The sequence below is a fragment of the Lytechinus variegatus genome, chromosome 3 (genome assembly GCF_018143015.1).
Source record: "Lytechinus variegatus isolate NC3 chromosome 3, Lvar_3.0, whole genome shotgun sequence".
Taxonomy (NCBI): domain Eukaryota; kingdom Metazoa; phylum Echinodermata; class Echinoidea; order Temnopleuroida; family Toxopneustidae; genus Lytechinus; species Lytechinus variegatus.
In genome coordinates, this window is record NC_054742.1 from 15,362,383 (window position 1) to 15,375,194 (window position 12,812).

At 35.9% G+C, this 12,812-nt stretch overlaps 1 protein-coding gene across 3 annotated transcripts in view; it reads left to right on the forward strand.

Annotated features, from left to right (window-relative positions):
• The first annotated feature begins 79 nt into the window (after positions 1-79).
• LOC121410313 (V-type proton ATPase 116 kDa subunit a1-like) overlaps positions 80-12,812 on the forward strand; it is a 38,762-nt gene continuing 26,029 nt past the window's right edge. The window contains exons 1-4 of one of the 3 annotated variants that reach the window (XM_041602317.1): positions 80-252; positions 2,864-3,025; positions 4,262-4,340; positions 10,374-10,471. In XM_041602317.1, coding sequence (XP_041458251.1) covers positions 2,909-3,025; positions 4,262-4,340; positions 10,374-10,471 — 294 coding nt within the window. In that variant the 5' untranslated portion in view covers positions 80-252; positions 2,864-2,908. Of the gene's footprint in view, positions 253-2,838; positions 3,026-4,261; positions 4,341-10,373; positions 10,472-12,812 lie in introns of all 3 variants that reach the window. The other 2 variants (XM_041602316.1, XM_041602315.1) reach the window with 2 other exon arrangements.

Sequence of the window (12,812 nt, forward strand, 5' to 3'; positions counted from 1 at the left end):
TCAGCTCGCGCTCAGCGCCGCAAGCCCGCAAGGTAGCGCTCGCTCATAACAAGGGGCCGGGCCGGCCGGCTCGAGCAGACTACCCCGTAGTCTAGTCAGATCAGCTCAGATCACGTGATCAAACGTGATTGCAAGTCAGCTGACCGCGAGTGTCAACGAAGAAAAAGAATTGCAGTCGACGAAGATACTCCACGTAAAAACACGGAATTAATTGAAATTCAGACACTGTCAGAGAGAAGGTAAGGTGGTTAGGTGAGAACTAGCTCGGGTAGAAGTTACTTAATTAATTGGTAGATTGCTTGAGATACACCGACAAGCGTGACACGCGATGCTACATACATCATGTACATGATCATGACGGCGTTTGATTCGGACTCGAGTTTGCACGGGCCGGCCGAGCCGGTTGTCTGGTAATGCCAATGGTATGGTACCGGGGGCCTGAGGGGGGGGGGGGGGGGAGGCCGGAGGGGGCACTTTCATTGACAAGCGGATGCCATGCATGACCAAAAAATGTATTGTAGCTGCCATAAGGGGGTAAACAATGCAAAATCCCCCTGACAGGGTTCATTGATTTTTTTTGTCTTAAAATTGGGTATGAAAACTGAAAAGAACTGCATGAACGAACTGGACCAAAAATAAAGATATTATTATTCCGTTTTCGCCTGAAATGCACCAAAACTTTCATTGACAAGCGGAAGCCATGCGTGACCAAAAAACGTATTGTAGCTGCCATAAGGGGGTAAACAATGCAAAATCCCCCTGACAGGGTTCATTGATTTTTTTGTCTTTCATAAAAATTGGGTATGATTTTTTTTGTCTTTCATAAAAATTGGGTATGAAAACTGAAAAGAACTGCATGAACTGGACCAAAAATAAAGATATTATTATTCTGTTTTCGCCTGAAATGCACCAAAACTTTCATTGACAAGCGGATGCCATGCGTGACCAAAAAACGTATTGTAGCTGCCATAAGCAGTAGAGGCGCACGGCCAATATTGGAGACTGTCTCCAATGTGGGAAATTATTTCCAATATCAGAGTTTTTTGTAAAGAATTTGGGTATCCAATTTCAGAGACAGTCTCCAGTTTTGGAGACTAATTTCCTTTGTTTACATTTGCGGCAAAAGGATTACCTTGGCGGCAAATAAAAATGTGATAAGCAGATTCCTCATGACAAATTACCCCTTTTCACCGTCTACTTTAAAAATTCACCGTCTACTTTTGTTTTGATAAGGATTTTTGTTGTCAATCACACACAAAACAAATGGGCTTATGACCTCAGTGAGACAAAATTTTGGGTGGAAAAAATCATGCTTTTGTTGGTGTTGTTTCTTTTGTCCTTTTGCAAAGCAAGTCTCCAATGTGGGAGATTGTCTCCCCTATTGGAGAGAGTCTCCCATATTGGCCGTGCGCCTCTACTGATAAGGGGGTAAACAATGCAAAATCCCCCTGACAGGGTTCATTGATTTTTTTGTCTTTCATAAAAATTGGGTATGAAAACTGAAAAGAACTGCATGAACTGGACCAAAAATAAAGATATTATTATTCCGTTTTCGCCTGTAATGCACCAAAAATTTAAAGATTCACAAATAAAGTGGATAAAATTGAAATTTTCATTATTTCCCTTATTTAGAACTCGATGTCCTGTTAGAGTTAGAGACACCTTTCATCGTTATTTCAACGAAAGAGACCCTTGTCCGCGACATAAAAATTGAATTAACTAAGCGATTTCGACATTGTTTTAGTTGAATATTCTGATTTTTTAATAGAATACTTATTTATTATAATGATAATTGACAAGTGGATGCCATGCGTGACCAAAAAACGTACGTAGCTGCCATTAGGGGGGTAAACAATGCAAAATCCCCCAGACAGGGCTCATTGATTTTTCTTGTCTTTATTTCATAAAAATTACCGGGTATGAAAAGAACTGCATGAACTGGACCAAAAGTAAAGATTATTATTCCGTTTTGGCCTGAAATGCATGAAAACGGGGAAAAAATAAACTTAAAGAGGACAAAAACGGTGACTCACTTTGGCTGTCATGCAACTCCCACTTCCCAGGAGCCTGTTGCATGACGAGATGAGTGATACGTATGAACGTCCTAGGACCATTCTTCCTAACCCAGGGAGCCCAGGATCTTACGTGCAATTTGGCATACTCACCTGACAAGCGTGAAGTATGGTCAAAATAATTCTCCGAATAAATAGTTAAAACAGAAATCAAGCACTTACCATGATTATATGGATGATGGTCTAACGAGTGGCAGTTTTTCTGACATCTGGGCACAGACTGGAACCTCAAAAAACGAAAAGTTCTCTCCTACCCCCGTCTCGATCGGCCATTTTTGTTATGAATTGTAACAAAATGGCCGATCGAGACGGGGGTGGAAGGAGAGAACTTTTCGTTTTTTGAGGTTCCAGTCTGTGCCCAGATGTCAGAAAAACTGCCACTCGTTAGACCATCATCCATATAATCATGGTAAGTGCTTTATTTCTGTTTTAACTATTTATTCGGAGAATTATTTTGACCATACTTCACGCTTGTCAGGTGAGTATGCCTTTACATGTAAGATCCTGGGCTCCCGCCCGCTATGCGGGCGGGAGTTCCCTGGGTTATATTCTTCCGAGATAGGAAGATTGGCGAAAAATCAGCGCTTTCCGTTTCACGAAGGCAATTTTGTCTTGCAAGTCCGTGACATCGTTTATTATATCACAAGAGAGGGATGCATGCGTATATTCGGGAGGGGCTTCCCCCTCTTCTCTCCATTTTCTCTTCTTTTTTTTTTCTTTCTCTTCTATTTTCCCCCTTTTTTTAATCTCCCTCTCCTTTTTTCAGATTATTTTTTAACCTTCACTCACAGGCCTGGTTATAGGGAGGCACCAGCAGGGCTGACTAAGACTTGAAGATGGGATCTTTGTTTAGAGGAGAGAAGATGTGCTTGGCTCAGCTGTTTGTACAGTCTGAGGCAGCATACTCGTGCGTATCAGAATTAGGAGAATTGGGACTAGTCCAGTTCAGAGATGTAAGTTCTGATGATGGATCTATGACATTGTACTGTGGATTTCCGATTTTTAGGATTTAGGCTGTTTATTTTATATAATCTTATTGTTATTATTAGTTGTCATACAAATATTGTTGCTAGTATTAAAGGCCTGGTCACACCGCCCAAGCATTGTTGGAGCGGTCGTGGACAGGAGAAAAAAAATCATCACCGCTCGCTGCCGTTAACCATTTTCGATTTCAATTGTTTTTGTTTTTTTTGTTTTTTTGTTTTAATATTTTTTTCCCCAATTTTGTGAGCGAAATTCGACCTTCTTTCCCTACCGCTCCACGACCGCTCCAACAACGCTCGGGCGGTGTGACCAGGCCTTAACTAATCATTATAAGTGTTAGTATTTGGATTTAGTGATATAGTTCTGTCATCATTATATTTCATTATCATTTGTAGAACGATTGTTAGTATCACTACCATATCAAGCAGTTTTACTCTCTGGTAATTTATTAGGCTTTTTACACAGGATTTTCTTAACCCCGGACTATCACTAACTCCGTACTATCCTTAACCCCGTACTATTTATTTTCCTTTTCACACATGCCAAATTGTTTTTGCTAACCCCGGATAAGGAATGCTTGCTTTTACACACGAAACTCGCTAACCCCGGACTATTGGTAGCTCATGAATATTCACGAGCGCACTGAGGGGTCATTCGGGTCATATCCAAAATCGCTGACTTCTGGCGCGCGCTTTTTTTTTCATCGCCGTGATCGCTGTTCATGAATATTCATTATACTTACCTCTGATTGGACAACAGGGCCGGCTCTGTTGTGGGGCATGAATGGGAGCGCTTAGCCCACTTTCGTTTTACACATGCGATCTTAACCCTGTACTATTGCTCTTAGCACCGCAATTGGTGGGATAACCCTGCTTTTTTTGCAGGGCCAAATAATCCCGTACTATAGGTGGGGTTAGCCCACTTTGCAAAAATGCTGTGTAAAACGAAAGTGGGCTAAGCTTAACCCCGTACTATAGGTGGGGCTAAATTGCCATCTAGCCCCACCAATAGTACGGGGTTAAGGAAATTTTAGCCTGTCTAAAAAGGGTATATGTGTGATTGCAGCTGATGGTAAGATATTTTGTTAAAATAATGGGCACCAAGTTGACATTAGATTCTATTTTTTTACTGAGTAAGGAACAAAAACAATATAGCCCTCATTCATTCAACATAAGTTTTTATCTTTATCTTTAACTTTTAAAAAGCTTAACCCTAATGTGAGTGCCTTCCACCGGAAATTTGTTAGTGAGGTACGTCGCTGTGATGAAATGGAACGAAAAATACGTAAGTAATTTCATTTAAACTTTTTACTATCAAAGTCTAGCTTTATTTCTTGAGAGCACTAATACATTTTACTGTATACTTAAAAAAATATACTTGACACCTCACAAATCTTTTTTAAGGAAAAATATGTCATGAATACATAATTACATATGGTTGGAAAGAGTATTTTCTCCCAAGTAATTTGATACCATATTTGTGCAGTGTGTGATAAATCTCAAGTGGTATCAGTTGGTATTTATTCCAGTGATGTATATTTTGATTTGTGCCAAAGTAAGGCATGACTGCAATGAATGTGACTTGCCTTAAATATGTAATAATCTCATAAGCCATATTTAAAAAGTGCAATTACGAGGTTAAATGTTTTTGAAATTTCATGCATTTTGTTGCGAAAATTGAACATTCTGGCATTGTTTGTGATCCTGATCAAGATGGGTATGATAATTACCTCGAGTGCTGGATGTTCTGGCCTGATCGAAAACAGACCTGTTGAGTACTCTTTGCAGTTAGTCCGGATAAAGATACATATCAACAATCAAATAATGCGAGCGCAAAGTGCGTGCTGAAAATTTTTCACATTCTGACCTAAAAAATTGACATTCTAAGCAATTTTTATAATCATGAAGGGGATGTAACTAAACAATTGATGCGAGCAGAAAACATTGATATTTCAGACCTTAAAACGAGACACCCTATTCATGTTGTGTGAATAATGAAAAGGATGGGTATCTTCCTTTATTAAAAATGCAAGCGCATAATGCGAGCAGAAAATTTTTGATATTCTGATCGGAAACTGGATAATTTAAGCACATTTTGAATAAAGAACAAGCTGAATATCTTAATTAACATTATGTGCATATTTTACACTTATACCAGGAATCTTGGCATTCTGAATACTTTTTATCATGAAAATCGATAATACGAACGCAAAGCGTGAGCTGAAAATATTTGATATTCTGGTCTGAAAAGGTAAATTTAAGCACTGTAGGAAAATTGTGGATTGGATGTGGATCGCATTTAATAAATGGTCGATAATTTTTAATTATTATGTTGACTCAAGACTTGGATATTCTAAGGACATTTTGTCATCATATAAAAATGAATATCTTCCTATTCCTCTTTTTAGGTGCAATATGAAACTTGTCGATATTCTATTCTGGTAATTAGGATGATTTCATGAAGATGTTAATAGGTCTAATGAGAGAATGAAATTTGTTGATATTAGGCGTGAAAACTAGACATTATAAGCACTTTTATAGTTATGAATAGGATGCATGGGTTATATATTTTAACAATGAATGCGAGCACAAATCACAAGCCAAATTTTTTATTTTAACCTATCGTGAAAAGGGAATTTTTGTTATAGAATTGATGTTATAATGATATTATTATATAGAGGTATACATAACTCACTGATCAAATTGTGAGCATGCAGCATTAGCTGATAGGTCTATGTATTAGCAAACCTAAAAAGGGATATTTTGAGAACTTTACTGTATACCCACGACAACAATGTACTTGACAAATCAAATAATGCTAGCATGCAGCGCGAGCTGAAAATATTGATATTCAGACAATTAAAAGGACAAGTCCACCCCAACAAAAGTTGATTTGAATAAAAGGAGAAAAATACAACAAGCATAATTCTGAAAATTTCATCAAAATGGGATGTAAAATAAGGAAGTTGTGACATTTTAAAGTTTCGCTTAATTTCACAAAACAGTTATATGCACATCCTGATGCAAATGACAATACTGATGACGTCATCCTCTCACTATTTCTTTTGTATTTCATCATATGAAATATTCAAATTTTCTCCTCATTATCAAGTGAAACAACGATTAATTACTCCCTGAACATGTGTTATTAGCATTGTTTAATACTATATGGTTCAGTCAAGATGATCCTTATTTTTCATAATTGAAAAATTGAAATATTGTATAATTCAAACTATAGAAAAAAGAAGAAATAGTGAGTGATGGACATCATGGACTGACTCATTTGCATGTCACTGAGTTGTGCATATCACTGTTTTGTGAAAAATAAGCGAAATTTTGAAATGCCAGCTTTCTTATTTTACATCCAATTTTGATGAAATTTTCAGCGTCATGCTTGTTTGATTTTTCTATAAATATTCAAATCAACATTCTTGTGGGGTGGACTTGACCTTTAAACTGACATTTTCCAGAGCACTTAAAAAAAATCAATTAGTAAATCAAGCAAAATGAAAGTTTGATGTCTGAGCTGAAATGTGTATTGTATATTGACTTCAAAACTTGATATGTTAACCCTATCTACATGTAGGTGGGGGCCTCAATGATTCACGCAATATTTTCGCTGCACAAAATTTTTTGACCGCGCTGCTTGTTGATTTTTTACTTTCAAGTCTTTCGACACCCGGGTACATGGTTATAAATTTACACAATAATTTGTAAGTGCATGTTGGACCCTAAATTGCTCAAAACTGTTATTTCGCGTGCAATGTAAATGCAAATTTTATTTTCTACCAAAAACCATAAATGTATGATTATTCTTAGTTTTACTTGCCTAAATTTATTTATTTAATGCTGTTTATGATCTCAAAAGAGTCCCCAACAAATTTCATCGAAAAACAAAAGGTTAAAAACAGAGAAATACATTAAGAATTTGCAATAAACAATATAATACATATTAGAGATTGATCTGATATATCACAATTTTTTAATGTACAGCACGTCCCCAAAAAAATGTCCCTCTGATATGCGGCTAAATTACTTCAAAAAATAAAAATTATTCTCAATGAAATTTATGGAATTAGGAAGCTCATATCATGTTCTAACTTCTATAGAAATTTCATTGGTCTTGCTTCAGTGATTTTGAAAACACAGTCTATATGTAACAGTGGTGCTTTTCAGCCCATTCCAAGTTTGCATGTATGCAGCACTGTTGTGTGTTCTGCATTTTCTAGCATATCAACCCCTTTTGAACATTCTGACCAAGGAATTCCCTGATCTGACCAGGGAAAACTCCATGATCTTACCAGGCTCATCAAATCACAACCTTGAGCATCTTCAGAAAGGCAAAGACAATATTTGACAGTCCATTTCATGTTTGATAACAGGAGATGCACAATGATTAGGACAACAGGTCAAGTCTGTTTCATGCCTAATTCATGCCTAATACTGCATTTTGTTTTCATTACTTTTTTTAGTTGATAAGCTACTGAGGTTAAGTTAATTCAATGTAACTTTTAAAAAAGAAATGCCAAATATTTCTCTGGTGAAGTTCATTTTCGCAAAGGGTGATTAACTTGTGGATTCCCCTTTATTTTGCAGCTTATTTTACTCATCCATCATTCACACTTTCTTTCAAGTTGGTGCACTGATTCCCCTTATCAATCATCAAACAAACTTAATTTTTATGTTTCTTGTCATTCAGAACATGCCCAAGTGTATGATTTGATGAACCTGGATATGATTAGGGAAATGTCCCTACTCAGATCCTGGATGTAGAAATGGGGTTAATATGCAATAGACAATGCAGAAATGCGTCAATGCTGCAAACTTGGAATGGGCTAAAATGCACCACTGTTACGTAACAGAGTGTGTATTCAAAACCGCTGAAGCGCCACCAATGAAATTTTTATAGAAGGTAGATCACGAGTTGAGCTTTCCACTCATGAACATTTATTTGAGAATACTACTACATTTTAGAATTAATTCAGCCCTATGTCAGAGGGACATTTTTTGGGAACGCGCTGTACATTTGCTAAGAACACCATAAAGAGTTTCTGCTTCAAAATTAGGACATTTAGACATTTATTTAGGTAGTCAGATGACGAAGTATGATTTTGCATACTTGTACCGATATGCATAAAGAAGCATCATTTAACAGCAAGTTGCATGAAATAATTTTGTAGATTATGTCGTAAACAACCTGCGTGTCAATTTTCGGCGAGGATTTGTGAGGTCTCAAGTTTTTTACTCACACAGAATATTTTTTTTGATAAAAGAACCATTTGTTTTCAGCTCTTTGAATTGCTGCACAACTAAATATTTAGTTCCATTTTTGTCTCACCTGCGAAGCAAGTGAGACTATAGGCGCCGCTTTTCCGACGGCGGCGGCGTCAACATCAAATCTAAACCTGAGGTTAAGTTTTTGAAATGACATCATAACTTAGAAAGTATATGGACCTAGTTCATGAAACTTGGCCATAAGGTTAATCAAGTATTACTGAACATCCTATTAGAGTTTCATGTCACATGACCAAGGTCAAAGGTCATTTAGGGTCAATGAACTTAGACCATGTTGGAGGAATCAACATCGAAATCTTAACCTGAGGTTAAGTTTTTGAAATGTCATCATAACTTAGAAAATATATAGACCTATTTCATGAAACTTAGACATAAGGTTAATCAAGTATCACTGAACATCCTGCATGAGTTTCACGTCACATGACCAAGGTCAAAGGTCATTTAGGGTCAATGAACTTTGGCCGAATTGGGGATATCTGTTGAATTCCCATCATAACTTTGAAAGTTTATGGATCTGATTCATGAAACTTGGACATAATAGTAATCAAGCATCACTGAATATTTTGTGCAAGTTTCAGGTCTCATGATTAAGGTCAAAGGTCATTTAGGGTCAATGAACTTTGGCCGAATCGGGGGTATCTGTTGAATTACCATCATAACTTTGAATGTTTATTAGTCTAGTTCATTAAACTTGGACATATGAGTAATCAAATATCACTGAACATCCTGTACGCATTTCAGGTCACATGACCAAGGTCAAAGGTCAATGAACTTTGGCCGAATTGGGTGTATCTGTTGAATTACCATCGTAACTTTGAAAATTTATGGATCTGATTCATGAAACTTGTACATAAGAGTAATCAAGTATCACTGAACATCCTGTGCGAGTTTCAGGTCACATGATCAAGGTCAAAGGTCATGTAAGGTCAATGAACTTTGGCTATGTTGGGGTTTTTTGGTGAATAACCATCATATCTCTGTAAGTTTATTGGTCTCGTTCATAAAAAGTGGACATAAGAGTAACCATGTATCACTGAACATCTTGTGTGAGTTAGAGTAGTATTCAAAGTCAGCACTGCTGCTATATTGAACCGCGTGATGCAGGTGAGACGGCCAGAGGCATTCCACTTGTTGTTCTAAAGCTTTAACATATATCAGCAACTGATGACTTAAACAAATTATTTTTAGGGTAATCATATTGAATGAATTTCTAGTTTTGAATGTGATCCTTTTTTAAAATATAAGAATGCCTGTGCATAGGCTGGAGCAGAATAGTATTCTGAGAATTGACCAGTACTTCAGGAAGGAAAGTGAATTAAAATATTAGCTCAACACTAGGATTGTGACTTGTACACAGACTAGCTTCATATACAGAGCTCTATTAGACTTTTGTATTTAATTTGCAATTATGCATACATGTCTATTAAACTGACTAAGCCTCTCTGCCACAGCTCACAACAACTTTAACTGACACCTTTTAAAGACCGAAACTACCCCTTACAGACCCTACATCCTTACTATCCATGACGCAACATGTTGATCTAGTTCATGTACACTCATACAATAAAGTACAATATTTGCCAAGGAAAAAAACAAAAATTTAGTGTGCTTCCACACATTCCTGGTTTTCAATATAGATAAAATGACCACTGTATTTATTCTAACCCAAGTTAAAAATATCTGTCTAATTAATGGAAATGTAAATGTATCAAGACCCATGCTAATTTGCATCTCATAGGCTTTTGACAGCAAATGCAATGTGTTCTCAACTTCTCATTCTATTGCCCCCTAAAAGAAAAGAAACGTACATGTATAGTAGTGAATAAAAACAATACAATAGAAGAGGAAGAAGCCATCCATGATCTTTGATGAACACCCAATCTCTTGTCAAAATCATCAGATCTTACTTTTCTTGTACTTCAAGTCCTGAATGCTAACTTTTTATTTTACCTTTTCTTCATGCCAGTTTTAAGACCTGTTATAATGTTAAAAGATATTGGATTTTTTTTTCAATTCAATGCAGGTTACATTGAGAAGGAAGTGAAGTTGGCTGGTGTCAAAATTCAAGAGAATCTTTCATTCATCCCAGCTCCTCTACCAAAGGCCATGATTGATCTAGAGGTATGGAAGAAAGGGATATTAAAGTGCACTAAGATTGAAAGAAAGCATTTAGCTGTTTTTTGTGAATGATTTTATTGGCATTATCATTGTGGGAAAAATGAACAAAATAGTTTAGATAAGATGCAAACTATTTGAAGCAGTGTTGTTAGGTAGCAGGAACAACTTGGTTTTAACTTTCAGTGTACAAAATGGTTAGAGATCTCTTAGTGAGTAGTTATTGGGTCTGTTCTATTTCCTAATTGTACAAAAAGTAAAGGGGAATTGTTATTGGTGTATATTATTTTCTTGTTTTCCTTGTTACATTAAATTTTCACATATTTGTATGCCTCTGCCCACCCTAGCTTTGTGTCACAGACAATGTGTTTTCAGGTCCTTCATCTGTTGGTCCTGCTTTTGTATGTGTGATATCAAATGAAAGAACATTCAGTGTCAACTTCAAATGTGAGGCTGTATGTTAGTGACACTCTAATAAGTTTGAGCGTATTCGAGGTCAAAGATCGCGGGGATCATACATGTATATGTGCAGATGTTTCTGTCTTACAACAAATTGGCCAATCAACATCTAACTTGGGTCATGTTAATAGGAGTTGTGATGGTATGATTAGAGGTCACAAAGTAAAGGCAACAAAGGTTTCAGGTCACAAAGTCAAAGGCCAAAGTAAGGTCATAGCTCATAATCATAATAAGTAATTGATCCAATATAGAATTAGACAGGGTTCATTGTCAAGATTAATCATCAGATTTAAATTTTCAATTAAAGTGTGCAACTTCTGAGGCATAAATTTTGGCTGCACCCAATAATGATGAAAAAAATTCATTATAAGGAGCCTTTCTTCAATGCCCTTACCTACTGACAGCGGTTGCTAGAGGTGTGTTTTGGGGTTGTCTTGTCTGTCTATCTATTTTTATTCTGTTCTCAAGATACCTTAAAAATAATTTGACACATAAACTTCATACTTGGTTTCTGTACTACCTAGACATACATGTATATGTAGTGCATATCACTAAAAGTATACACTGAATAAGTCCCCCAATTGAAAGAGTTACAATACAGTTTTGTGCAAATAATTTTTTATTAACTTTAAAAAATTAAAAATTAAATGGAACTGTACTCTTAAGCATAGCTTTTGTTAACATTCACATCATCATTCTCTTAAAGAGAGTTTTACCAATGTAAAAAAAAAAAAAGCTTCAGGATATAACAAATATTTGATTATACATGTTATAGGACCTTTGGCTTCTATCTAAGTTTATAAGGGGGGGGGGGGGAATTGCACTATATAGGGACAATGTCAAGATCAAAGGTCATTATCATTATAAACAGTCATGTTCTCATAAGAACTGTAGGACTGTGAGATGAATAAACTTTGCTCTTGCATGCATATGATAATTGATCTCTGCATCATGGGCCATGATGATAGATGTCATGTAAAAATAACCTGTTGTGATAATAAAAATCTGTGTGATGGATCAACATCATTCTTAGTTCATGTCAGCATATTGATGAACATGTAGTTTATAGGAGGAAGGCATTAATTTAATTGCATGTATTCAAGAATCCATATTCATCCTGTTTTGTATAGTATTTTTAATTAACTGCAGTTCCTCATGAATGAAATATTAGATTTATTACTCTAAAGAACTTCGTGTATCATGATTTCATGGTTCAAAGTACTCCATAGATCATTATTTGAATAACATTTTCAATAGATATCTTGAAAGAAAAATCCATATAAATGAAAACTGTGAAAAGAATGTGGACTAATGATCTTAATTACAGCTAATGGTTTCACTTTTGTTCTCGAAATTAAACAATGTATGCTCTATGGTCTTTATATTTGTGGATCATAATCTTATTATGATACTCTTTTTCTATGTTGTGGACTTTGCTTGCATTTATAATGCAATAGTGACTTTTAAATGGCAACCAAATTCCTGTTTCATCTTTAATTGGAATGGAATAATTTTTTTTTTTAGATATACAGGTACGTTGATGCTTTACTTGTTCCTTTTTATTACTCAACAAATTGATATTGAAGACCTGAGTTATAAATTCAAATTTTTCAAAGTTTTGACATGTACAGAGGGCAGCCAGAGGCTGAGATGGAAATTAAATGATAGCTTGGCTGAGCTTGGCCGCTCACCTTTATTAGCCATTTTGTTTGACCATGTTGATGGATGTAAGGTTAAAAAAGAGTTGTTTCTCCTTATTGACATAGTCAGAGTCTATTCAACTTATTCATTATACTAAAATTTTGAAAAATTGAATCAGGTCATTTTGTCTGTCATATGAATTTATACAGTCATGCATGGTATAATTGATATCAGCAAGTTATTAATG